Source organism: Gallinula chloropus, assembly GCF_964237585.1.
Source record: "Gallinula chloropus genome assembly, chromosome: 3".
NCBI classification, from domain to species: domain Eukaryota; kingdom Metazoa; phylum Chordata; class Aves; order Gruiformes; family Rallidae; genus Gallinula; species Gallinula chloropus.
In genome coordinates this window covers 115,310,338-115,335,878 of record NC_140087.1, presented here as the reverse complement: position 1 = coordinate 115,335,878, position 25,541 = coordinate 115,310,338, and the positions used below count along the sequence as shown (strand labels likewise).

Below are 25,541 nucleotides of genomic sequence, written 5' to 3'. Positions count from 1 at the left end.
GTAGCTTAATACTCAGGCTTAACAGTGGGTGATGTCTCTCCAGCCTTCACCAAAGACCTTCATTCACTGAAGGTCAAGGTATTAAGTGTTATTTTTAAATGTACTCCCAGCAGTGAAGAGTTAAAAATAGACTTCTATGAAAACGTACAGTAATTGGTTAAACCTTGTTAGCCATCACATGAAGATGATAACTCCTCCCAGGAAAAGACATAGCAAAAGCAGCTTTGACATGGATTTATACTTAGAAGAGCAGCTGCAAGCTTACTGGGAAGGAGCTTCACAATATAGGCTCTTGGATTATTAGCAGAAAACGGACTTGATTCTGGAAAGGAAGGAAAAGAGAGACGAGAAAAAATACTCCTCATCGTGATCTGCGAGTGAATTCCATGGATTCTTTACTTCAGCAAAACCACCAGTAGACTCAAAACCTTAAAAGATGGAGCTGGGAAAGGCAAAGCTGCTGAGAACTGGCCTCAATGCTTTGTATCAGGCTATCCACCCTATGCATGGAATTGCCTGGACAGATGGGAAGCAAGTGGTATTGACTGCTTTATACTATCATAACGGAGAACTAAAGTTTGGAGACTCATGTGTTGTTGGTCAATTTGAACATGTTCATGGGCTTTACTGGGGCCCATGTTGCTCTACAGACACCCCAGCTCTGCTTGCTGTTCAGCATAAAAAGCATGTTAGCGTTTGGCAGCTGGGCTACAGCACTCCAGAGAAGAACAAACCCTTGATTTCTCAGACTTGTGAAGTTGGTGAGCCATTTCCACTGCTTTCTCAGGGCTGCGTCTGGCATCCAAAGAAGGAGGTTTTGGCTGTGCTTACAAAGAGAGATGCTTCAGTCTTGCATGCTGTTCGTACTGACAATACTAGAGTTAAGGCAGATATCAAAAGCAGTGGGCTTATCCACTGTGCTTGCTGGACTAAGGATGGTAATCGTTTAGTAGTTGCTATAGGCAGTGCCCTGCATTCCTACATATGGGATGATGCTCAGAAAGCTCTAAATACTTGTTCCTTTTGCCCAGTCTTTGACGTTGGAGGTTATATCTGTGCTATAGAAGCCACACTAGATTTCCAAATTGCTGTAGCTACTGAGCTTCCTTTGGATCATATCTGTGGTTTGAATGCAGGCATTGCATTTGATACACCATCTGGGACAGAAACCGGTTCTTTAATGTCACAGTCTGCTCTGGTGCTTGGTGATGAGGAATACTCGATGGATCTGCGAAGAAAGTCCACAGATTCAGACAGATCAGGTGTTGATTCACTTGCGTCTTCTTCATCAGGACCTGTGGATTTAACCCATATCCTTGCAAACCACCGTCGGTCTGATCCCAGTCCTCTTGTTACCCTGAAACGCAAAGACTCTGCAGCAACAAATGGTCAAGATTCTTCTCACTTGATTCTGGTGACTTTTGAAAGGAAGGTAACCACCACCAGAAAGGTCACCATCCCAGGTATTCTGGTTCCTGATATAATGGCTTTTGACCTTAGAGCTCAGATTGTGGCAGTAGCCTCTAATACTTCTAACATCATTTTGGTGTATTCAGTAACCTCTTCTTGCATGCCTCATATTCAACAGATCCAGCTGGAAAAAAATGAAAGACCAAAGGGCCTATGCTTTTTGACAGATAAACTCCTATTGATTCTGATTGGCAAGCAAAAGTTCCCTGAGCCTAATTTCATTCCATCCTCAAGTTCAGACAGGTATGTAATGCGTCTGATGATCAAAGAGTTGATGCTGGAAGAAGATTCTTCAGCATTGCCTGAGACTAAGCAGAGTAGCTTTTATAACTTTGAATCCTCTGTTAATATACCTGGGAAAAGAAAGTTCTTTGAAAATCTTGCTACAGAAGACCAACCTCAAAGCAGGGAGCTGTTAATACCAAGAAGCACGGTTATTCAATCTCCTAGTGGCAGGAGAAGACTTATTGAAGAAATAAAGAGCCCTAGTTATGAGCAGAGCTCTTCATCTAGTGTGAGTGACCTGGATGAAAAAAGGGTCCCAGGTGACACCTCGGTGGCCTTGGAAACATTGGATGCTGAACCTACAAATCGCTCAGTGTCTCTTCTTGGTTTTGGAACACCTGCCAGGCTTTCCAGCAGACCAAATTCCCCCAAAGTACAGTTCAATGTGATCCAAGAAACATCAGGTCCTCCTAAAAACAACAATTTGTCAAGTGAAAGAGGAATGAGTCACATATCTAGAAATTTAGAGAGACTTTGTGGAAGCTTCAATGAGTTACAACTGAGTCTGTCTGAAATAACGGATTTCGCCAAAAATGGGAGGAGATCTTTAGCCTATCCATATTCACAGGAACCACCTGTCCTTCATATTACATACCAGGTAAAGTTTTTCCCAGCTTAAAAATAGTGTGATGGGGCACTGATATTTTAATCAATCTTGTATTTATTAAGTTTTAAATCAAGAGGATGCAGTTTAATTTTTATCAGCTCACGAGAAATGTAACCCGAGTTTGGCATCAAGCTTAATCTAAAATAGTATTATAATTAATCATTGAAACAGTAACTCAGGATGATGTAGGTAAGTTGCAGGATACTTCACATGGGAGATTTGTGTCTGTTCATTCTCCTTTGATTATGCACAACTGTCTTGGATGCTAGCTGACTTTGTGTGTATCTATCAGAGAAAGAACAAAGCCAAACAGCTGTTAATGTACAAAAAGACATTATGTTAGCTTAGTCTAGAGATGAGCTGATGAGTAGGGTGGTACAGTAACCCACCAGAAACATAGTAAATTCAAACACAACCTCAAATCCAAAGTTTGAAGGTAGCTACAGTCTCATGAAGGCTGAAACAAAGCATTGAATATCAATTCATGGAAAATTCAGATGGGAATGACATGAACTTGGCTTATTTCTACTTTAATTGCTCACCACATCTTCACAGAGCTGTACATATTCAATTTGTAAAACATAACCACTTCAGATTTTCTCCAAAAAAAAGTATTAAAAAATCTGTCAATATATAATTATCATTTCATTAAGTAAATAGAACAATTTCAAATCATCCTGTTCCTACTGCATCCTTGTTTTGGCAAAATTCCTACTGACTTCAGTAAGAATTTCAGCTAAGGAATGTAAGTTGGGTAATTATTTCTGGCTATTATTTTTAGTGTTATTCACAGTAATGCTAACATCATACTAGTAATATTTCTGGTCATGCTGATGCTAGTGGTATTGCAGCTAAAACTGGGGTCCCTTTCAGGATGTAGATGCCAATTTTAAATGCATTCTTATCTACTGCAATATAAGCAACATTATGCCAAAGTAATATATTACATTGTGATGTTGCTGAACTATGTACTTCTCAAACAAATTTGACTTCCTTTTACTTTAAAGGAATCCTTACAGACTTTTAAACACCCCTCCTTAAACACTCATTAAGAGAATGCTGACTCAATTCAATCATATTCATTACTTTTTAACAATTGTTTACTTGGCATTTAAGCAGATTCTAGAAGGTTAGGTACTTTGGATAAAACCAAAGCTTTTTATCTGAATCAGTCAATAATTTAACTTGAATACTTCATACAAATTGTGGTGAAAAAAACCAACATGTCTATTTTAAATAATTTAGGATTTTATTTGCCAGGAAGCAAGCCCTTCTGTTCTCCAGCATGTTCAAATTGATTCTCATTTCTTAACATAAATCAACTTATTTATTTAGCAAGCAGCCCTATCTCTTGGATTCGATTGGATTAACCTTTCCAAAAAGAAATTTTGTCTGTGACACGTAACATTAATCTAAAATCCAAAGTCAATGTGCACACTTGCTTGCACAAGGAGTAAGAATTAATTATCCTGAGTTTTTACTTGGAAAAAAAAAATTAAAAAGTGCTTCTAAAATACTTCTAGGCTAACTACATTTAGAAAGGAAGATGCTTATTTTTCTGAACAGGTTAGTTTCACTTGTGCCAGCAGAAAGCACCACTAGTACCACATTATAATGACTCAGGAGAAGTGCCACTTAATGTCTTTCCTAGACATGTAGCTTTTCAGTGTAAGTCTCAACTAATGCCTTGCATCGTTCAGCCCTTCTTCTGAAATCCAACAGGATCACAGCACGATGCCAAAAAATAATGAAAAATAGACCGATGGCAAAAAGGCCTCCAGACAGACAAGGAAATATTTGCTTCATAGGCAGCTAATAATTTTCTCAGAAAATAGTTGTTTTGATTAGTTTGGATTTAGACATCTGAACCTTGTTCCTCCTTCAGGAGGTGATTAGCACTCTGTGAGCTCAGAGACCAGCTGGGCTGTGGGTTCCAGCCAGGCTCCGTGTTCATGGTGCAAAAAGTCAGGAAATAGCTTTATTGCCTTATGATATAAATATCAGCCTGTGGAAAACATTCTAAGCTTTAGGAACACTGCAGTCCAGTCAATAATATGGCCATTATCTTTCAACTTTTTGTGCCAAGTGTATGTCTTCTTAAGTGTTTCTATAATCCCCAGCACAGCAGAGGCTCAATCTTGATAGAGAAATCTATTTTACTATAAAATATAATGATCAGTACTGCATAGCCATTTTTATGCATTAAAAGGATAAGAGGAAAGTTTAAAATGTAATAGATAAAATGTAGCAATAATTAATGGGCAATTATGAACACTGTTGTGCAGAAGCAATATTGACATATTTATGTATGTTTCCAGTTCTGCTTAGAAAACCAGAATATAACCCAGAATGTATTACTTAATAATTCATAACGCCTGCTCACTAAATAGACTACAAATCCTTTTGTTTATTCTGTTAGTGCTACCCTACCTATAACTCCTCTGAAGTCACGTCCACGCAGCACTACCAGAATTTATATTCTCTGTAGCCTGGAGCCATAAAACAAAAACATGATGGCTCACACTTTGGAAATGTCACTGCACTATCACTTGTGTAATAGCATTCAGCCACCAGAGGTGACTTGATCATTCAACCCTGAAAAGCAAATATTATTGCTCTTTCATCGCGTACAGACTTGTGATTCAGGGTAGTGTGGGAGGGCAGACAGACAGACACAGTAAGAGGATATTATTTAAAAAGGAGGAAAAAAAAAAGAAAGAAAAAAAAAAAGAGAGAGATGAGGATCTGTCACAGATTTGTTTCTGTTTCATTCTGCAATAAGATACTTTTTTCATCCTTTTCCCCCAGAAAAGAAACAGCTGCAGACTATTGAAACTAGCCTCATTCAAAAGCTAATTACAGTGGAAATAAAGCCAATCTGGATTTGAAATTAATGGCATTTAGGCAAACCTCTCCAGGAGGATGAAGATTCATCTTATTCTGAAGAATATCTTAAAGCTCCTGTATTTTGCTCACAAGCAGTATTATGTCAAAAGTGTGTATCACTAGGAGTATATATTGCATAATTAAACAGGATATAGATATATTTTCAGTAATTAGTCATCATGATTTTCTTTTCTTAGCACTCACCAATAATTATATACAAGACAATTTATACTTTTGTAGCATCTTCATACAATTTACTATGGGGAACTTTATTGCCAAGGTCAGCTGTAAAATAAACATTTTTTTACACAGAGCTGGGAAATGAATAGAAAGGATCCATACATATGGCAATAAAGTTTTTCTGGTAGAATTACATGTAGAGAATGGCACAGTAAAATGAGCAGAGACCAGGCTGCAATGATCAGCTGTAATAAGACCATGAACCTTTCTGAAATCCAAAGGGCAATTTTGACTCGGGTTGAGTAATAGAAAGCAAGCCATGAAAATGATGGAAGAGGAAGGTGATGTGACTGCTCCCTGGAGTAAGAAACTAGTCAGCCATCCTGAGATTTAGAAGGAAGAGATTTAGGATGACTGTAAAAATAAAGACCTGCAGTAGTCAAGACAAGGTGTGATTAATGCACGGATAACATTTTGAGCAAAGGTTGAGGAATTTGTTCAGAACAAGTTCTGACAACAATGTTCTGAAACTGATCGATAGCAGACAAGCTGGGTTTGTAGAGGAGACACAGTACCTTTTATTAGATCAGATGACTTGTTTGTTGGATAAACAGATGTAAAGGAAAAGGAATATGTAACCTAAAAATTGAATCCAAGTTTTTGTACTGTGCAAAGAAAGCCAAGCTCTGAGTTGAAAAACCCCAAACTCAAGACCTAAAGACAATGGAAACACCAGCAGGAGGACGAAGGATTTATCTTAGATGATAACATACCTGAAACACTAGTTGCAGAACTATTAACAAGGATCCAAGAGTAGAGAAATCCTAGTGTCATATCATCTGAAATGCTGATGTCCACTATAAATGGGACACTACAGTACACTACACTGGGGTCTAAGCACTGCTGAGCACATCAGATCTCTTCCAACCACATTTTACGGGCTCATGCTTCTCACTAGCATTGCAATTGGAATGTCCCACATAAGGCAAGCAAAGATATTAAGATCTCCACCAAAATATGTCCACTAGAAATCAAAAAGGAATCACAGCAACAGTAGAAATCACTACACAAAAGGGGACTGGTGCAGGCTGCCAAACTTCATCAATGCTACCTATGGCAATGCTGCACAAGGCTTAATGACACGACACTTTAAGTATCATAAATCATATTTCCCATTCCTCTTCAGTGAAATGTAACTCTCTTTTCATTGTCTTCTTGGCCAGATCCCCCACATCTATTTGATTTACCATCTTCTTCTCAACCCACACAATGAATGTGGAGGGAAAGGCAAAAGCAAGCTGACTAATGGGTATTAAGGCACCAAACTGAAATTACTACCAAAGCATAACAGAGAGAGTTGAAAGCAAGGGTTTAAGAAAATTAAAAGAGAGTTCTAGGCAATTACAGCAATGTTATAATGCATATATGGGACTAACCTGATACCTTTCCCTTATAAAAGAACAGATTATTAACATGAAGGATAGGAAGAATATTTAAAATACCTGTAATTCAGTACAGTACTTGCAATCGTGCCACAGGGGAAACTATTTGTTCAACAGCAGTAGAATAGGGATTAACAGAAGAAACATAAGACAGTTAAGGAATTAGCTGGAAGGAAGTTATTCAATGGCTATAGTAATATAAAAGAAAACCAAAGATAGTTACTAGAGGATTTTTTTCCTGATTGATTTTCAGGTTATTCTAAAAGTTTCATTAATGATCTGATGAGATACACTAATAAAATCTGCACATGACATAAAGTCAGTAGTAGGACAGGAAGTAGTCAATAAAGGATCAGGATGGTGCACCTATAATTTGATGACCTTAGCATCTAAAATACAAAAATATAGATTGAAATGAAAAAAACATGAAGTACACAGCAGCATATTCCAGGATTAATAGAAGGAATTTCTGCTATAAACTGGATATTTGTTAGCTGGAAACAATCAGGGATGACAAAAGCTTCCATGTGTTGAGTGACTACAGGGTGACCATGGAATAAAATGCAATATGCTTATGATAAGAACAAAGGTGGTCTGTGGTACATCAGTGAGGTACATCCAGTAAGCAAGGCAATACTGGGCAGCACAGCAGTGAGGCCTCAGCTGGAAAACATTGACATTTCTAGACATCCATATACAAGAAAGACACCTTCAAACTGCAATTGATCCCTAACCCAGCATTGTCAGTAAAAACAATGCTGATTGGTAGCATATTCTTATTTACCTCACTGTTTCGTCAGACGTTGAATTTAAGTTCATGAAGATGATCTGAGCATCCAGGCAAATGTAGGCAGTGCATGAGAAAATACAAGATAAAGAGTGAAAAAGGTCAAGAGGTGGAACTATCTGACTGCTCAGTATGGTTCAAAATAGTGATAAAAGACATGTTTCTTTATCATGCAGATGTACAGTGTGTAACATCTAATCTGGCATCTAATCCAGGAAAACTTTTTGCCTTAGTATATTACTTTCTTCTCATATATATTTGCATTCCAAACCAGGAGTTTTAAAAGATAGTTTGGCAATGCTGTGAAATGCTGGCTGCTGCCCAAAAGACCCTTTGTAGGCTATAAAATCTGGTCAAGGGGCGGGCTGACATGGATGAAGGAAAACAATTACTAAATTGATAATTTCTTTCTGGTGGATTTTTGTTGCTTGAATTTGACATACTACCAGAAGTTGGCTACAGAAAGTTAATCTGTAAATATCCACTCATGTATGTGGAAATATATTTGCTTCTTCTGTGATTAATATATTTTTAGTCTACTAATAAACTTTAGTTTAGGATAAGGGATATTAAGGGATTTTAATTTGAGAATTGCAAGACCACTGGCTTGTATTGGAGATAAATGGCAAAACTAGAGACCTGTTTTGGGAAGATGTGGATTACGTGTATGTTTGACTAGAAAATTGTCTTGGGTTAAGGCATGAAAATGGGAAGTACTAAGGTGAGATTTTAGTTATATTCTAATTGTCACAAATTACTTCCATGACCTTGAGTAAATCTCTTAATCTTCCTGTCTAATGAGTTGGTCATCTATAAAAAGAGAATAGTAACAGTTACCTCTCAAGAAGGCATGAGTTTAAATCAGTTCATCTATGATCAAATATGTGTGAACATATTCCTCAAAGGGAAGGCACATTCACTTCAACTAAAAATTAAACAACCACCCCTAAATAATTAGAAGATTAAAACAGAGAAAGATTCTTGACTTGACTGCCAGCAGACGTAAATAAATGTAAAGATGGTTAGGTTTATCATAAAAACAAGGATATGACAAAGAGAGAGAGAATACCTCATATGAATGCTCACAAGTGGTGGAAGACAAACAACTCTGAAACTTAAGGTGTGCACTTGAAAAACTGGTTAGGGTAAAAATAGATGCTCTGTAGTTTTGTATATAGAAATAGGTCTTCCACTTCTAATGGCTGTTCCAATAAAAACTTGCAAGGCTAACTAGGAAATATGCTAGAACAAAGTCATCCTTAGTATACATCTGTATGCAACTGATTTCAAATCGAGAGGCAGAGCTAGATTGCTTTTTGATTATTCTTGAATTGAAGCATATCTACATGAAAAAATGAACCACTTGGATCAAGGCAACATGCCTGTCTCATTTACAGTCCACCTTCTTCTGTAATTCATTAACTGAAGTACAAGCTTGCATAAACTGCTATTTAAACCTGAATTCTGGAAAATGAAGTAGTTTTTAGGTGTACTAATCCCTTATATGCAGCAATGAAGAACTTTGGACAAACACCTGTACAGGCAAATAACATCTTTGCAATGCAAAGGCAAGCACATGCTTACTGCTGAACATTCAGCTTGTTGATTTTAAATGTATTTAGGTTTAATAAAATATAGTGCTATGTAATTTGAAGAGACCTAAAAACGACAAAGTTTTTAAAGTTCTGTCACATAGTTATAGCTGTAATAAAGTTCCTATAGATTTATGACTAAGAAAACTATGCTGCTTTGATGCATGCCTTAGGTATTTCCTTGTTAGATACACAGCAAAATAATTCTGGGTGTTTTGAATGGGTAAAGAGTTGAGAAGACCTTTGAAAGTTCGAAAGTTTACATTCTCAATGGACAGATACTTTTATGGCCCTTACATCTTTAATCAATCCAAGAATCACAGAATGGTTTGAGTTGGAAGGGACCCCAAAGATATCTGGTGGCAGGGACACCATCCACTGAACCAGGGTGCCCAAAGCCCCATCCAGCCTGTCCTTGAACACTGCCAGGGATCCAGGGGCAGCCGCAGCTTCCCTGGGTGACCTGTGCAAGGGTCTCATCACCCTCACAGTAAAGAATGTCTTCCTGATATCTCATTTAAATCTCCCCTTCTTCAGCTTAAGGCCATTCCCCATCGTCCTATCTCTCCATAGAAGGCTGCAATAATGTCTCCCCCAGAACCTTCACTTCTCCAGGCTGAACAACCCCAACTCTCTCAACCTCATAAGAGAGGTGTTCCAGCCCTCTCAGCATCTTTGTGGGCTCCTTGCTCCAATAGTTTCATGTCCTTCTTGTACTGAGGACCCTGGAGCTGGACACAGAACAGGGGGATCTCACCAGAGCACAGTAGAGTGGGAGAATCCCTTCCCTCAACTTGCTGCCCACGCTGGTTTTGATGCAGCCCAGGACACAGTTGCCTTTCTGGGCTGCAAGCACACATTGCCGGTTCATGTTGAGCTTCTCATCCACCAACAACCCCAAGTCCTTCTCCTCAGAGCTCACTTCAATCCATTTTCTGCTATCCATTCTCCATTTTCCGTTTGGGGGTTGGACCCGATGATCTCTCGAGGTCCCTTCCAACCCCTACAATTTTGTGATTCTGTGCTTATCCTAATACATACATTCTCCATCATCCATTAGCATAATACATAAATAACAATCAGCAGACTCTCTGCATGGCCAATTATGATTGAGTGGGGGAAAAAATACTTTTGTGACAGTTGGTAGACGTTCTGATTTACAGAATCCAATGTTGTGGCATGACAGCGTGCATACTGTGTACAGAAAAATGAAAGCAATTGATTTAGAAAGGTTGTTACACAGAGAAAAAAAGCACATGTTCACTGAGAGAGCAACTGAGTCAAAAGACAGCACCATTAGAAATTAAGACAAGCATTGAAAAAGACATTTATTTAGTCAAAGGTTAGATTGCACAGAAATAGAAAATGCAGTTGTGAATCCATTGAACTGTAAATTTCATATTAGCAGAAAGAGCCAAGGAATGAAGTAGACACAGACAGGGTAGCACTAGAACAGGAGGTAGGATAGATGACATCTTTTCAACCTATTCTAAAACTAACTTCGATCCCTTCTGAATGTACAAACCAGACAGGTCTAGGAGATGGGATAAATAGACTGTTCATTCAAGTAACAAATACAGTAAATCTAGGGGCATTGCAAACGATGCTAAAGGGAAAAAAAAAACCCCAAACCCAACATAGCATATAGGAACCACAAAGGTGGAAAGCATGGAGAAGAAAGAACAAAATTAAATTCACAGGACAAAGTATAGCAAGTTTATTTGGAAGAAAATGTTCAATTCACATATATTTTATTGAGTCACTGGAAAGCTCTAATGCTAAAATGACTTTCAAATGATAGAAGATAGGAAAATGTAAATGCAAATATATATCCACTCCAAAGCCATATTACCTCAACGGTTTTGTGGTCCTTGTACTTTGCAGTAACAGAATGACAGAACACAAAGGTGTCGATTCTCAAGGCCAGCACAGGAAGCACAAATATGCTTATATTCAAGTCTGTCCTTTTAGTGAATGTTAGAGCAAATTCCAGGGCTGTGAATCCATACATTCCCTCTCTCTCAAAGAAAGTCACCTTGTTATGACAGCTTTTCAGAGAGACTGTCACTACATCCAGTCTCTTTGCAGTTCTCTCTGTGCCAGAACTGGGGTGGAATAGCTGCCCAATGACTATCAAAACCACCCATGCATACAACTGAAACTGAGCAGAGTTCTCATTTGCTCTGGTAACATCTGGGACAACTTTATTCCAGGCATGATATATGCCTTTCCACTCCATTGACTCTTCAGACAGAAAGGCCCAATGGGCACATATATATGCATGACCTAAGACTATATATATATATATATAAAATATATATATATAAAGATATATATATGGCTGATGCAGTTTTGAGCTGCATAAGCACACAAAGAAAAATGCAGAGACATATCCCTCTTCACATGGGACTAAGAGATTGCTCTTAGAATTGCACTGCATGACGGTGTCATCTATAAATTGTAGCAAAGACAGACAAAGAATAAGCTAAATGACTAAAGAACTGAAAGAAGTTAAAAGCAGATGAATTGTTAGAAGTCAGGCTGGATGTCTAAGCCTTTAACAAGATCTTTTCTTTTACTTGCATGCATTTGAAGAAAAGTTTTTCAAATGGAGCAGTTACTGAAGAAACAAAAGATGTTCTCCTCTGTGATGGCAAGATCCATTTGAGTTTAGTCCAGCAGCTGTTTGATCTGCCTGTTATTGAAATGAAACACGGTATGTTCTTTTTTTGCTGGTATCTGGTTTCACCTGAGATTTTTAGCGTAAAAGAGGCACTTGTGGTAGAATAATCACCCCGTGCTGTAGTAAACTGAGATAGCTAACTTTTTTGATATGTGTTTTCCTATGTCTGAAGTACAGCAGAGTGTCTCTAGAAACCACTTAAATAACTGCAGAACTACTTATTACCAGAGTAGCATGCTAGATGCCTCTGCAGAGGAAGCTTGAAAAAGTAATCATTACGTTGTGTTACTTGCAAATAGAAATACTTCCCTGAGACCTTCTGGCATTTTGCTTTGTCCATCTTTACAAGCATGTCCCAGACCTGACAACAGAGAATAGGTTGGAGAAAAAATAATTCTCAGAATATTTTATATATATATATATATTTGTATGTATCATGTAGCATTTTGTACTATTTTAATGCAAGGTAAACAATGAAGCTCCATCCTAGTCCCAGATTGGTCTCTGAATTACCTTTTCCCTACCTGTTCATGCATGCTAGCATCTCAGCAACATACATACTGTTATTTTTTAGCTATTTCTCTATAATGCTGATGATGGCTTATTTCATCAGTCTATTATAATCTTGCACTACACGATAGTTGTCTGTTATTATGATCTCCTTGCTTGGCTTCCACACTGAGAGATCCATAAATTGCTCTCTGTCTTGCCCCTTGTCTTAGCCCCTGACAGGCTTAGACACATTTGTTTAACTGGTATAATCTGTTCTTTGAGAAATTAATTCATCTCTTGGTGAAATCAAAAAGAAACCAGGTCCAGGATGTTACTGGTGCTGGCACCAAGGACAGTGGGAAAAAGAGATGTAAAATACACACCATTTGGTCATTCATATTCTGCTTTTCTCCTTGTTGTTGATGAGACCACAAGAACGAAGAAAAGGGGCTACAAATACAATACAGATTAGGGGAGCTGTCTTTATGCAAGACACATTGGGACACTTGGGTTTCTCCTGGCTTACAGAAGTGTATCTGAGGTATTCCAAAAGATCAGGATATGCAGGTTTCATATTTTTGTCAGCAATCTCTCTTGAGATACAAAACCCCCTACTTGCTGTTGAGGCCTGAGCTACATCCCAGCAGGCTTCTGTGATGACATAATGTGGCTTTGCAGGGCAAGGGTGATATGCTTCTGGACCTGTACTTTCAGCTCTGGATTTTGGAAACAAATTCCTAAAACAAAAAAAAAAAAAAAAAAAAAAGAGGTTTAGAATTCATTATGAAAATAGTAAATAACGGGCCTGACAACCTATTTTCAGCTCTACAGAACAGTTGAATATTTAATATGTAATTAGCAGAATGCCACTCCTCAATTTCATTCATTAAACTTGAGATACCAAAAAGACAATGTCTCAGAATCATCCAAACATGACCCTTTCTCTGTTCAATGTCTGTTTGTTGACAGCAAAAAGAACAACACAAACAATAATTTTTGTAAAAACTCACCAAAATCCTGGAAACCTGTCAGGTTTGGGGCAGAAGTAGTTATGTAGGTCTTTATTCAGTTCTGACCAGTACAGGTTTATATTCCTAAATCTTTCCTTTGCCACAAGGCATGAATATTAAATGTCATGTTTAAAAATATAATCCACATCCTTTAATACTATATAATTAAAGGGGATGTGTGAAGAGTGTGTTTGTATTACAGTGACAGCCTGGCATTTTTTATTACAGATAAACACTTAAACTTGAATATATTGGGGAGAAAAAGTTCACAACTGTAGTTCAAATTCATACCCACAGCAAGGCTATTAAGATCATCAGAGTTATACGAGCAATGAACTTGGCCTCATGGTTTGCACTTTAAGCCCAGGACTGTAATACCATTACCTGTACTAAATATAGCCTGTTATATAGTGCCCTGGTATTAGCACACAGAAGTCTCTCTTTTCAGCAGGTCATTGTTGCAATAACTGTGCATAGCAAAAGGGTACTACATACTGCACAAGGTTTTTCCAAGATGGAAATCTTTTGTGGAATATGCTTCCAAGCAAGTGTTATTAACTCCATGGAGAATTTCAAACATTCCAATGGATGAAAACACAAAGTCCCAAGAGTGTGACAAAAGAGTATGCTTTATCAATTTGACCAATCGATTTGGATAGCAGAACCCCCACTTTCAGGCCCACCGGTTACAGAATCACAAGTCTGTCCAGAATTAGAAAGAAAGAATTAAGAGTAGAAGATTAAAGATTCATGGTTTGGAATGACAATCTTCTTATGATGTAACAGGTGACTTGACAACATGGAATAGTGTAGCAGCCTGGAAAAGTGCTTGTTAACAAACAGTATGAGGGGAGATTTGCCTCGTCCAGAACTATGCTTCATCATCATGACTGACAAAAATCAAGTATGATTGTTCTGGATTTTCTACACTTCCTTTTTTCACATTCCTTTTCAAAATGCAGTTTTACTTCCCAAAATTAAAATTCCAACAACAGAACATGACAGGGCTTTCTTTACCTTATAGCCCAGCTCAGTAATGGCAGGATCATATGCTCAAAGAAGAATGTGCAATACAAGGATTCATGATGCTTTGCAGTTGCTACAGATCTTTTTCTTTTTTTCCCTTTTTCATAAAATGTCAAACTGGAACAAAGACAAATACAGAATTCACTATTTTCTATAAGAACTGCAGTATCCAGTCCAAAAGAAAACAGATGAATCACTGGTAAAAATATATGTTACACATATCTTCAAGCTCATTTGCAGAGGAAGATAAAAAAACAAAGGCAACATAGGTTTATTTTCTGCTTCTATGCAATACAGAAAGTGAACCTAAATGATTTTGACGGGCCTTTTTTTAAAGAAAAAGGTATTTTAAATGTCAGATTTTGTTCATTGTCTTCTTTATGAGAAGATTCGATAAATAATTAAAGAAAAAGAAATTTCATTGCATCATCTTTTGTAAATCATCTACAAGGTGTAACTTCCTTCCATTTGCTATATGAATTTGAAAGCATACTGAGCAATCCTGGCTTGACAGTAAAGGAGATGAGAAAGCCTACTTCCTGGTAGAACAAATACAGGACAATCATTTTCTTTTCCATCTTCTTTTTTAGTTTTTATGATCTCTTCATCATTTGGGTAGAGCAGATGAGCAGAAACAATAAGCAGGAGTAGATGTCAGCATGGAAAGGCTGGCTGAGTTTTCAGAAAATGGAGATGCTTAAAGATGCATTTTTTTTTTAACTTAAGGGACAAAATGCCTCAAACCTTGTGAGACCTTTCATTTATCCCCCTCCCCATTTACACAAAGGTGTGTTTAGCATGGATTGTCAGACCTTAATGACATTAGTGTAAGAAGGTTTTAGTGCATGGAAAGAAAGCCTGCTCTACTCGCACGCTGGCTGGCTTTTTAAAACGTGCTTATTATAAGTTTTACATAACCAGAGCAGTACACTCATTTCCTTTTATTCTTTCTTTTTTTTTTTATTTTTTTTTTTTTTGCTTAATTTCTGTAGGCTCTTCTTGGATTGTGCTCACTGCAGACAAGGACGGTTTTGTGCCATTAGTATTCAAAGCAACACAAGAGATAATCATAAGGGATGGAACTGACAGTTCAGAAGTCTGCGGAGGTCACTCCTACAAAAAAAGCATTTCAATGCGACCACCCAGCAGAGTGACATAATTTCTGAACAAAGAACGCTAATGACCTTTTCTAATACAATACAGAGACATTCTGCAGTGTCAGAAACTGAGTGACTAGCAAGCTGTCTTCACTACTTTCAATGTATTTTAACTGTAAAATCTGTGGCATGGTTATGCTGTAGCTAAATCCTAGGGTTGGCTGGACCCTCGTGATTTCTTCTGAAGGATGGGACCTAGAATGAAGTTTACCACCACTGCTGCTACTAATGGCTCCCAGTGGACTGGAGCAGAGAGACTAGCCTCTACTTTAATTGTGGTCAGGATATTCTTGAAGAAAAAATATTATGCAGTACCAATGAATCTAGCTGATACAGATGTGCAGTCCACACAACAGCTGAGGAAAATGTATCAAAACAGCATTTATATTCATTAAGGGAAACTGGGAAAGGGGAAAAAAAAGAAAACTTCTTCAGGCTGTCTTTGCTCTTGCAGTTGGGTCCCATGGAAACCTGCAACTGTATCCAAAATGCTTAATTTTTATATAAAAATGTTCAATTACTAAAAAGGCTGCATCACTGTCTCTTGTCAGTGTCTTACACAGCATGTAGCTCTATACACACACACAGAAGAGGAAAAAAAAAACACAAAAACAAACCTTGCAAGGTAAATTAAGGATCAAAGATGTTGAACATAAACTTAATTTGGGCAAATGCAGGTGTCTACACTGAACTTGTCATCTCGACTTCTGTAGGATGACTCAAAAAAAGAAAACCACTTTTACAGCAGATTACTCATGCCCTAACATAGATTTCTAAACCTGATCATGGTGAACCATCCCCATTAAGTAAGTAAATAAGTGCCTGTTCCTTTCCACTGACTGCAAAAGCAAGCTAAGGTGACTAGTGTAAATACCAACATTTACATATGAGATGAACCTCACCCTGAAAGACAAGAGGCAATACAGATACAGCTGAGAAGCAGGCAGATTCATGGAAGTTAAAACTATCACAATTACAGTCACAGAAATAGGCATGAGGGAAGAACTGATTGAATGCCCTAATGTTTCTTCCTCTAACTGGCATGAGCTTGGTAAATTGTAATGATTAGCCGGGGGTGTGAGGCCTATCATTTTGTACCGCTGGACAGGCCCCAGCAGAAGCCAAGGGAAGGCCTGTCTGCTTCACCGTGTACATTCAGGGGAGCACAAAAGTGATGAGACTTGTTTAAGACCTGTTTTTCATACTGTGTGTTTTGGGTGTTGTTAATACTCCTGGAGAGTCTTTTTTCCCTGCCTGGGAACCATGGCAAGCCTGTTTATAGGACGGAGAGAAGCTAAAATCCAGTTGTGATACTTCACCCCATACCAAGGCTGGTAGGTCTATGGCCTGAAGGCACTTCATGGGTTTGGAACTTCGGCACTAGCACCATTCCAGTGATGCAGCCAGAAATCTCAAGAGGAACAGTAATTCCTGAAATAATGAAACAGTTTCGATTCACTGAAATAAATAATGTCCTTCTCATGCAAGTATCCTCCCAGAGACAAAGGAAGCATCATTCTAAATTGCCTAGAACCACAGGTATGCAATATAGCTGGGTACATTTGTACTACCTTGTTGGCAAAGATTTTTTAAAGCAGCCTCAAGAAGCATTCCTATTTGAAAAATAACCAAGCAACACAACACCCACCTTATTTCGTTAATTGGATTACCCCCTACTTCTCATTAAAATTGTGTTCAAAAAGGTATTTGTGTTATTTACTGCTTTAAAAACTTGGGTTATGTTGTACTTCACTGAAAGCAGCCCAAATCATTGAAATCAAGCAAGTAGCAGATTCACAGACTTAGCATGATGAAGGAAAACATTATCAGATTTCTAAATGACATAGCACATTTCGAAGCAGCAGATGTTTCTAATCCTGCAAATACACTTGAACGACAACCTTGTGTCTCACAGTGGTATTTGGTATTTATAATACTTATGCTATGGCCAAGTAAAATAAAGCTTAATTATGACTAATTATGAGAGATATCTTTTAGAGGAATACTTAGGCTCAACTAAAGGAAGAACTGAAAGGGAATTTTTCTCATAAATATTACCTTGTACAGGTGGTAGTCCCATAGTTTGGTCCACTTGAAATTAAGCTAATGAAACACAAAAAATACAGTAAATGGACAGCCCTGTGTTCTGGAACTGGAGGGGAAAATGGGACTGAGTCTATCAGGTTGATAACACACCAAGACACTTTTGATTCATGTAGTTTCTGTGAGTTCACTACATATAATATTTGTAAAGAATTCCTTGTTGCTAGAGAAATACGTTCTACCTTTTATCATCCTCATGCCTTAGTGTTGTTGCAACAGCCAAAAGGGGAATTCTGAGAAGGTGAAAATTTTAACTAGCAGAGATCAGCAAGAGTCAAGGCATCAAAGATGCCTCAGAAGGTATAATCAACACTAAACATTTCATTGTCAGTCTGTCACACTACCATCTCAAGTTTTCATGTATTACTCTTCTATAAAACAAGACGAATGTTGAGAAGACCAGCAGTAAAAGGAACTTCTTTGAATAGCTATCAAGGTTTGGTTTGGTTTGATTTCGTTTGGTAGAAATAAAAAGGCAAAAAATCTAGATGACAAAATAATTAGTTTCAGGGAATAACTGGCTGCATAAGTCAGAAACTTGGTTTTGTGGTTCTTAATGAACTTTTGGATTTGTTATACTTTGGTGGCATTATTTCCCCTGTTGTATGATTCAAGGGTTATTGAATCTAAATAGCAACTAATCTGCCTGAAGGTGCTACCATCTCCCAGCACAATTTTTCTGGTAACAAATGAGGAACCCAGTTCATTTTATTGGAAACAGTGTTATAGGAATAACTAATGTTATGGGAAGGCTTAGGATAAATATACTATATATCAGTTAAAAATTGTGTAATGTTAAAGAACAGCACTGCCCCCCCCAACACATTGTTATGTACATATATTTGAAAATAAGTGTTTAAATCATATACATGCAGTTAAAATGGAAAACAACTGAAGAAGTATTTGTTTTCACGTACTGATTTAGGGGTTCAGTGCAGAACTATCTTATATAGTGTCTCTCACAGGTCTGTAAAGTTAAAATTGAGAGTAATAAAAGCACTGGAAGAAGTGCTGAAGAGATTTATGCAAAGCAGAGGATAAATTTTCAGCTTTGGTTTGGATGGAGAACAGATGGAGAATCAGTGAAGTAGAGAGATGTAAGGCGACGGTTCTATTAAGCACAAGCTGTACAGAAGATTTTTTCACAAACAGTGATAAAGGCATGTGGAAAGATTGAAAGGGTTTGTACTAAATGAGTTGGGCAGACAGTAGGCTGTGAAAAGAAAAAAAGCAGAGACTGAGAAGCATATACCATCCTCCAGAAGTGCTATTTTATAGGCCCAAAATCAAGTAGTTTAGAAAAAGGGGAGCTGTTCAGATCACTTAAATCACATGAAGGCACTAACCCTCTCTTTTAGGCTCCTTATTTCACCAGTAGGAAGGACAAGTGTCTCTGGAAGAATAAGACTACTGGTGCTAGGTTCCTGTCTGGAATCACCCAGTAGGAGAGTCTGTCTTCTGTAATTAATTCAGAGGAAAGCTAGTAAGACCATCAGCTTAAATTAGGAGTCAAAGCAGAATGACTACACTCAGTATGCCATACCAGTGAAGACTAAATGAAGTACCAGCTCCTTAAAAACATTCCCTGTGGGGACTAAACAACATACCAGAAAGCCTAAATTTACTCTTATATGCACACTTATATGCATTCTAGTCTATTTTTAGGACTTGGTATATCTTTACTTAAAAGTACAACCTGCTTCAAAGTGAAGTTTAAACTTACCTTACGTTTTCCATAACTCTGCTGCTAAACATGCAGCAGTCTCCTTTACTCTTCATTGTTTCTTGTACTGACACCCTGCTTGGGAAAATGCTAACAACAGAAATTCTGTAAGCCAGATAGGCTTTTCCTTTTTGATTTTGAAAACGATTTTGTGAGAAGAATAAAACAATACAAAAAATAAATGCAAAGGTAAAGTTAGCTGAAGTTCTGCTGGCCAATCTGTGATGCTGACTTTGCAAAATGAAATACTACTTTGATATTCTTCCTAATAGGTAAAAAGTGAGACATCACTGCAAGAAGTGTATAAAGTAAACCCTGCATGACTCTTAACTAGTTCTTACCTTTTCTCCACTACTAGTCCAGAATAGTATTATCTAGACTCATGTAAAATATCTTAAGTATCAATTTTCTTTAATATATTTTCAAGCACTGACATAATATAAACAGTATCATCAAGCCTAACTTCCTTTCGTCCAATCCTCATTTTTATAAATGTTTTCTCATATCTTTAACCATTTTTACTTCAGGTTTTTCTATCTTAACAGAAAACCACAAGCATCAGACCATTTTCCCTGTTCAAGATGAAGAGTCCTTCTCTCTAACCCAAGACAGTGCCAATTATTCTTAAATAACTCCTGACAGACATTCATCAAACTTGTTATTAAAAAAACCCCAACATGTAGTACCAGAATGCAATTCTGGTATGAAGCAGTTCAATCCTTTAGACCTAGACTCATCTGACCTAACTTTTAAGCATGTGGGGTCAGGCAAGGTAAATCCCAGGCATTACAAGTTTTCAGACATGAAAGTATGAATCTATTTCCCATTGTCCCACATAACAGAAATTAACTTACGTATTAGTGGCTTATACCTTAATAGTAATTTTATATACTATATATATATGTCAATATTATGGCTTCATTCTTTTAGCAGACTGAGGTAATTGCACAATCTTTATGTTAAATGCAATCTCACTTTGCTGAGATTCTGTACTTCCCTACTGGTGCTATTATCTCTGTGGACAAGTAGAGGACTGCTGTTATCTTCCAGATAATGACATTTGGGTGCCTCTCATAGGAGTTTCCAAAGTGGTCAGTGCAATTCAGCCCCTGCTTGCAGCAGGCCAATACTGTCCTTGAACTTTAGGGTTCCCTTTCCTCTGCTATTAGCTGACATGTGTGTGAACAGCCAGGTGTGATCAAATGTTTGGAGCCATGTGGTGCCAAAGTTCAGCACTGGCACAGAAAGACTTCCTGCACAGGAGGTGACATTCACAGTGTCACACAGACTTGCCAGTTAAAACCATTAGTACTTGACCACCTCTGTCCTTTGGCAAGGATTCATCCCACTTGTCAGCAGGCACCACGATATTTTAACAGACAAGGGAGTGTGCAGCCAGGAGAGCAGCACATCTAAGCACCACAGTAATACTACAACCAAAACCGAACCAAAGCTGCAGACAAGTGAGGACCATTAGTGCACTTTAGAGGAAATGCTCATTTCCTTCAAATCAAACATACTTAATACATTTCAAAGATATCAAAGGCAGGACAAACACAATCCACATTTTTTAAAATTAGTACAAAATTCATAATAATATACTAATTTCAGCAATTGAAAACTAAACTTTTGCCATGTGCTAAAAGGTTGAGTGTCCTCATTGAAATTTAGCTGTGGGATGCTGAGCTGAAGTTTTCCAAACTGATACTGGTGAAAGGCCTTCTCCTTCTTCATTGGACCCCTGTTTATTCATCCTGCAGTCACTGGATGGGTATGTATGGACCAAAAAAATTTATATGGCTAAAAAAACCCTACAAAAACACTCTTAAAGTGGACCCACTGCTCAGCTGCATGGCTGTGCCAGCATAGTGGAGAAGGCATCAGGATTCTTAAAGCACACCAATGAATTAATAACATGCCCGTTGCTATCAAACCTGATACAGTATATTTACCAGTGAACTCTGTGTCTCTGCACTTATCAATACATATATTTTTAACACTTCAGTGCTTTTTACAATATGGTTGATTGCATTTCTTTACATTTTACCTACCATTAATAGCATAACCAGCAATTAACAAACTAGTCATGATTTGATTGCAAGTATGATGCTAATTGTTTCCTTGTGATCTTCCCCTCAGAAACTTAGTCCACCTAAAAATAACTCAAATAAGTCCAAAAAAAGTCAAAATACTGGTTCCACTGTAAACCACTGTCAAAATTTCCACTGAGCTTCAAACAAGCCATGATTTCATACTCAGTTTGTGAGTATTCTTATGTTCATGTAACTTGTATGCAACTGTCATCTCCATCTCCGTGTCTACCTTTCCCTATTAACATTTTATGTAGATATCAATGATATTGTTATCAACACAAAATGTAGCTGCAGTGATCTTCATTGATATACTGTTATCTCAAAACACATGTAACTGTTAATAGCATAAAAGAAAACTGTGCATGGTAACAGTGTGCCTGAAATGCAAGACTAACCTAAGAAGCAGGAGAGATGAAAGTAGTGCTTTTGCAGATTAGTTACATAAAAGGAAAACAGAAAAAGCAACAGTAGGATCTAGAAGTATCTAGGAGTGAATTGTTTACTGTCACAAGAAAGGATTCTCACAGCAAGATTTATAGAGAAGGAGAAAAGGTGTCTACATCTGGTGGCACAGGTCAAAGGGAACTCTATGTACCTACTAGAAAGATTAAGGTTTGAACAATCTCTCTCACATGATACTGTTAAGTATCTTTAAGGATGTGATTTGTATGTTAGCTTGGTTCTGCACTACCCATGGGCATGAGGATGTGTTGTCTTTGTTCTGAAGAGGCATTCCTGAAAATGTCCTTGGAAAGATCATTCCAAAGGAACACTGCTGTATCAAAAATCCTCATATACCACATAAGTGTTTTATGCAAATCAACTTTAGAACTGTAAGACTCCCAAAAGACTATCTCATTTTTTAATATACATGATGTTATCTTGGTTTTGCATGTTAAGGTACACAGCAAACTGTGTGACTAATCAGGAGACTAATTTTTGCTTCTTAGCACCTTCACAGCAGTGCGAGTACATTAGTTTGACAAAGAGCTTTATGCTAGTGCACTGGAATGCCCAGTTTCCTGCCCCAAAGCAGAGATTTTGACTTTGTCTTTTGTCTTTTGCAGATGTCTTAAATGCTTCAAAACTGTTGTGCCCGTTAGTTCTCCCATCAGTCTTCCTTTCTCTAACCAATACCACTGTCTCTCACAGACATCCACACTGGACCTCTGGTTACTCTGCCCTATCTAGCATCTAGTGTCTCACTTAAACTGCAGCAGCGTTAGTAGAATGTAGTTGAAGGCCTGCTTCAGACATCAAAAAAATCATGGGTGTAGGTTTTTACATACAGGAAAAGTGGGCTGTCACATTGTGAACAACTACAGGGGGTGAAAAAACATTCCTGTATGAGTCTTCTACATTGCCCATACCTTTTTCCCAGTGTAAATATCAATCAGCTGTTTGGAACCTAATTTAGGCAACAGCCTGCACCTCCTTTGTCTCTCCAACAGCCAGCACAATGTTGGACCTGCTGAAGTCCAGGCTGCTACAGCAGGCTTCAGGAGATGAGGAGAGGTAGTTAATGGAGATGGGGCGAGGTAGTTAATGCTGCAGAGGAAAGCAGTGATTTCCACTCATTGTTTCACTGTCCTAATCCCCAAAAATTTCACTGATCCCTTCCATTTCTCAAAGCCTAGACCGGCATGGAACCCCCTGGGAGACTGCGCTACAGACACAAAACTCAGTTCCCTACACTGTGGAAACACTGTGACCCCTTCTGGCTTTACTCAGCCAAGTAGAACAGACAAGATACTCCTGTGTTTCACACACAGTGATGCTGTTCCCACATCCCACAACAATGTCTGCCTACTGCCAACATAATATTGACTCAGGTCTGTGTAGCTTTCTACAAAAATTGCTCATCTTACATTATCTTTATTACTAATCACTTCCCAAAATCAAGAAGACATATTTTTAATCTAATAACAAGCAGCAGATAAAACATCTGTACCTTTTAGCTATGGATCTTAGGCTTTACCATATCTGAATGATATGACAGTGGCTCATTAAGTTTTCCCATTAAAACATATGATGATGAGATCAACTTGCTCATTCAGCAGCATCTACAACCTGGATTTTTTTTTTTAAATGATGGTTATGAAATTAACAGGAAGTATTTTCAAATTATTCTTTTCACTAATAACATTATGTTCTTTGAATTTATACATATTCAATAAGAACAAAGAAAAAAAAAATCTAGAGTACATGCATTATACCTCTACAGTGTGTCTTCCCACCAGATCAATTTCTCCTTCTTTCTTTCCCTGCAATTCTTTTCCTCTAACAGGTATTCATAACTCTTCTTTCTTTCACTATCCTGTATTTTTATTAATGTTGTGTTCCAAACTAATTTGAAAAGCAAACGCCCAAATGATACACCACATTACAAGCACCAAAATCTTTTCTCAGCACAGGAACTGAGAACAGATTTGTGAGACTGTTCAGTGTTAGAGGATAAGCCTGACTCAATCTAAGCACATATTTTCAAAAGACAAAACATGTGCTTTAGATGAGCAGGACCATAGGAAAAGATTTCTGTAATTTCAGCTTTTTAAACACATTTCCCTGCATGATTTCATTGCCCCACTTTCTTCATTATATACATCTCCTAAGGGGTTCTGCATCATTTAAATCCCTGAAGTAACAGACGCATCACATATATCAGCAGTAAACAGCTTGAAAAGTCGGGGGGGGGGGGGGGGGAGCAGGGAAGGAAAGAAAACAAGAGATGTTTACTTGCATTACAGCTACTGAGAAATAACCACCATGGCTATGCACATCATGGCTGCGTGTCTAGGCATGGCTAGTGGTTGCTACCTGAGTAGCCTACAGCAATATTCACGCTGTTCTGCTTCACAAAAAACCAGCCTGTGGCTATGCAAATACCATACGCACCGGTGGGCATGGAAATAAACACCTAGGAGTAATGATAACTACCTACACACCATCCCAGCACTCTGGTAGGCTGAGAGGATTCCATTTCCACCAAAACATTACACAACTGACCATATTTTACAGATTTGCAAATAACTTGCAATAACAAGTTTTGGTGATATCTTTGGTTCATGTGTGGTGTAAGAGATCTTACAGGTTAAAGGTCCTTAAAAATACTTACTTGTATGATTATAGGCATAGGAAACAAACAGAAAAAAACCCATGTAATGTGAAGATATCTTCTGAGGCATTCTGAAATTGATGATAAAACATGTTTACATGTTTGTTTCTGCATATTAGTATGGATGGTCAATTTGAGGTGATATGAAAAGATGTGAAATCATTATTGTTAGCCGAAACTCCTTGTGAGGCTGCAGGAATATCACGACACTCGGGAATTCAGTTCCCCTTCCCTGCTCCTGGCGAGCAAAGCCCTCTGGTGGCAAACCCCGCACTAGACCCGGGCGAATTGCTCAGCGCCGGGCACCGAATACAAGCCTGACCGGCCAGCCGCACTGCTGCAACGCGTCCCTAAAAGTTTCCTTATTAGCTCGGCAGCACTTTCAAACCACATCTTATCAATCTAAAAAAACTACTGGGCATATCATTAGCGCTTTAGGAGGTGTGTCTTTTGGTCACCCTTATTTGTTATCCACAGGAAGAATGGGATTGAAAGCACGAGCTCCATCTCACCCTCTGCGATGCACAGAACCAAGCAGCCCAGGCACCTTCTGTGCCAATGACCTGCTGCAGTGTAGTGTAGAGTCTTCAAGCATATGCAGTCCTGGGAAGGGAGCTGAACTGGGAAACTGGAAAAAAAAAATCACATTACCCACTAGGTGCTACATGGGCACAGGCAAGAAAGAGAAATTCTTAGGGCTGTTGTGTTCTTACAACAGCACAAAGTGTTCTTTAAGCTCTGGAGAAGCTCTGAAGAAGTACACAAGAGCAAATAAAACTATGGCCCTTGCCATCTCTCCAATGGGCTCATCTCTGCTCACCTCTCTGAAAGGCCGTAACCCTGAGAGTGTATTAACATATATAATGGACAAAAGAGTAGATTTCTACAGG

General features: G+C 38.1%; 1 protein-coding gene across 1 annotated transcript; it reads left to right on the top strand.

The window, feature by feature from the left end:
- Window positions 1-436: 436 nt before the first annotated feature.
- Window positions 437-15,619, top strand: LOC311190599 (WD repeat and coiled-coil-containing protein-like; the record flags this gene model as incomplete). Its single annotated transcript, XM_084262576.1, has 3 exons — window positions 437-2,353; window positions 11,845-11,965; window positions 15,453-15,619. 3 exons carry the CDS (start codon window positions 437-439, stop codon window positions 15,617-15,619), a joined length of 2,205 nt encoding a protein of 734 aa, XP_084118702.1.
- Window positions 15,620-25,541: the final 9,922 nt, after the last annotated feature.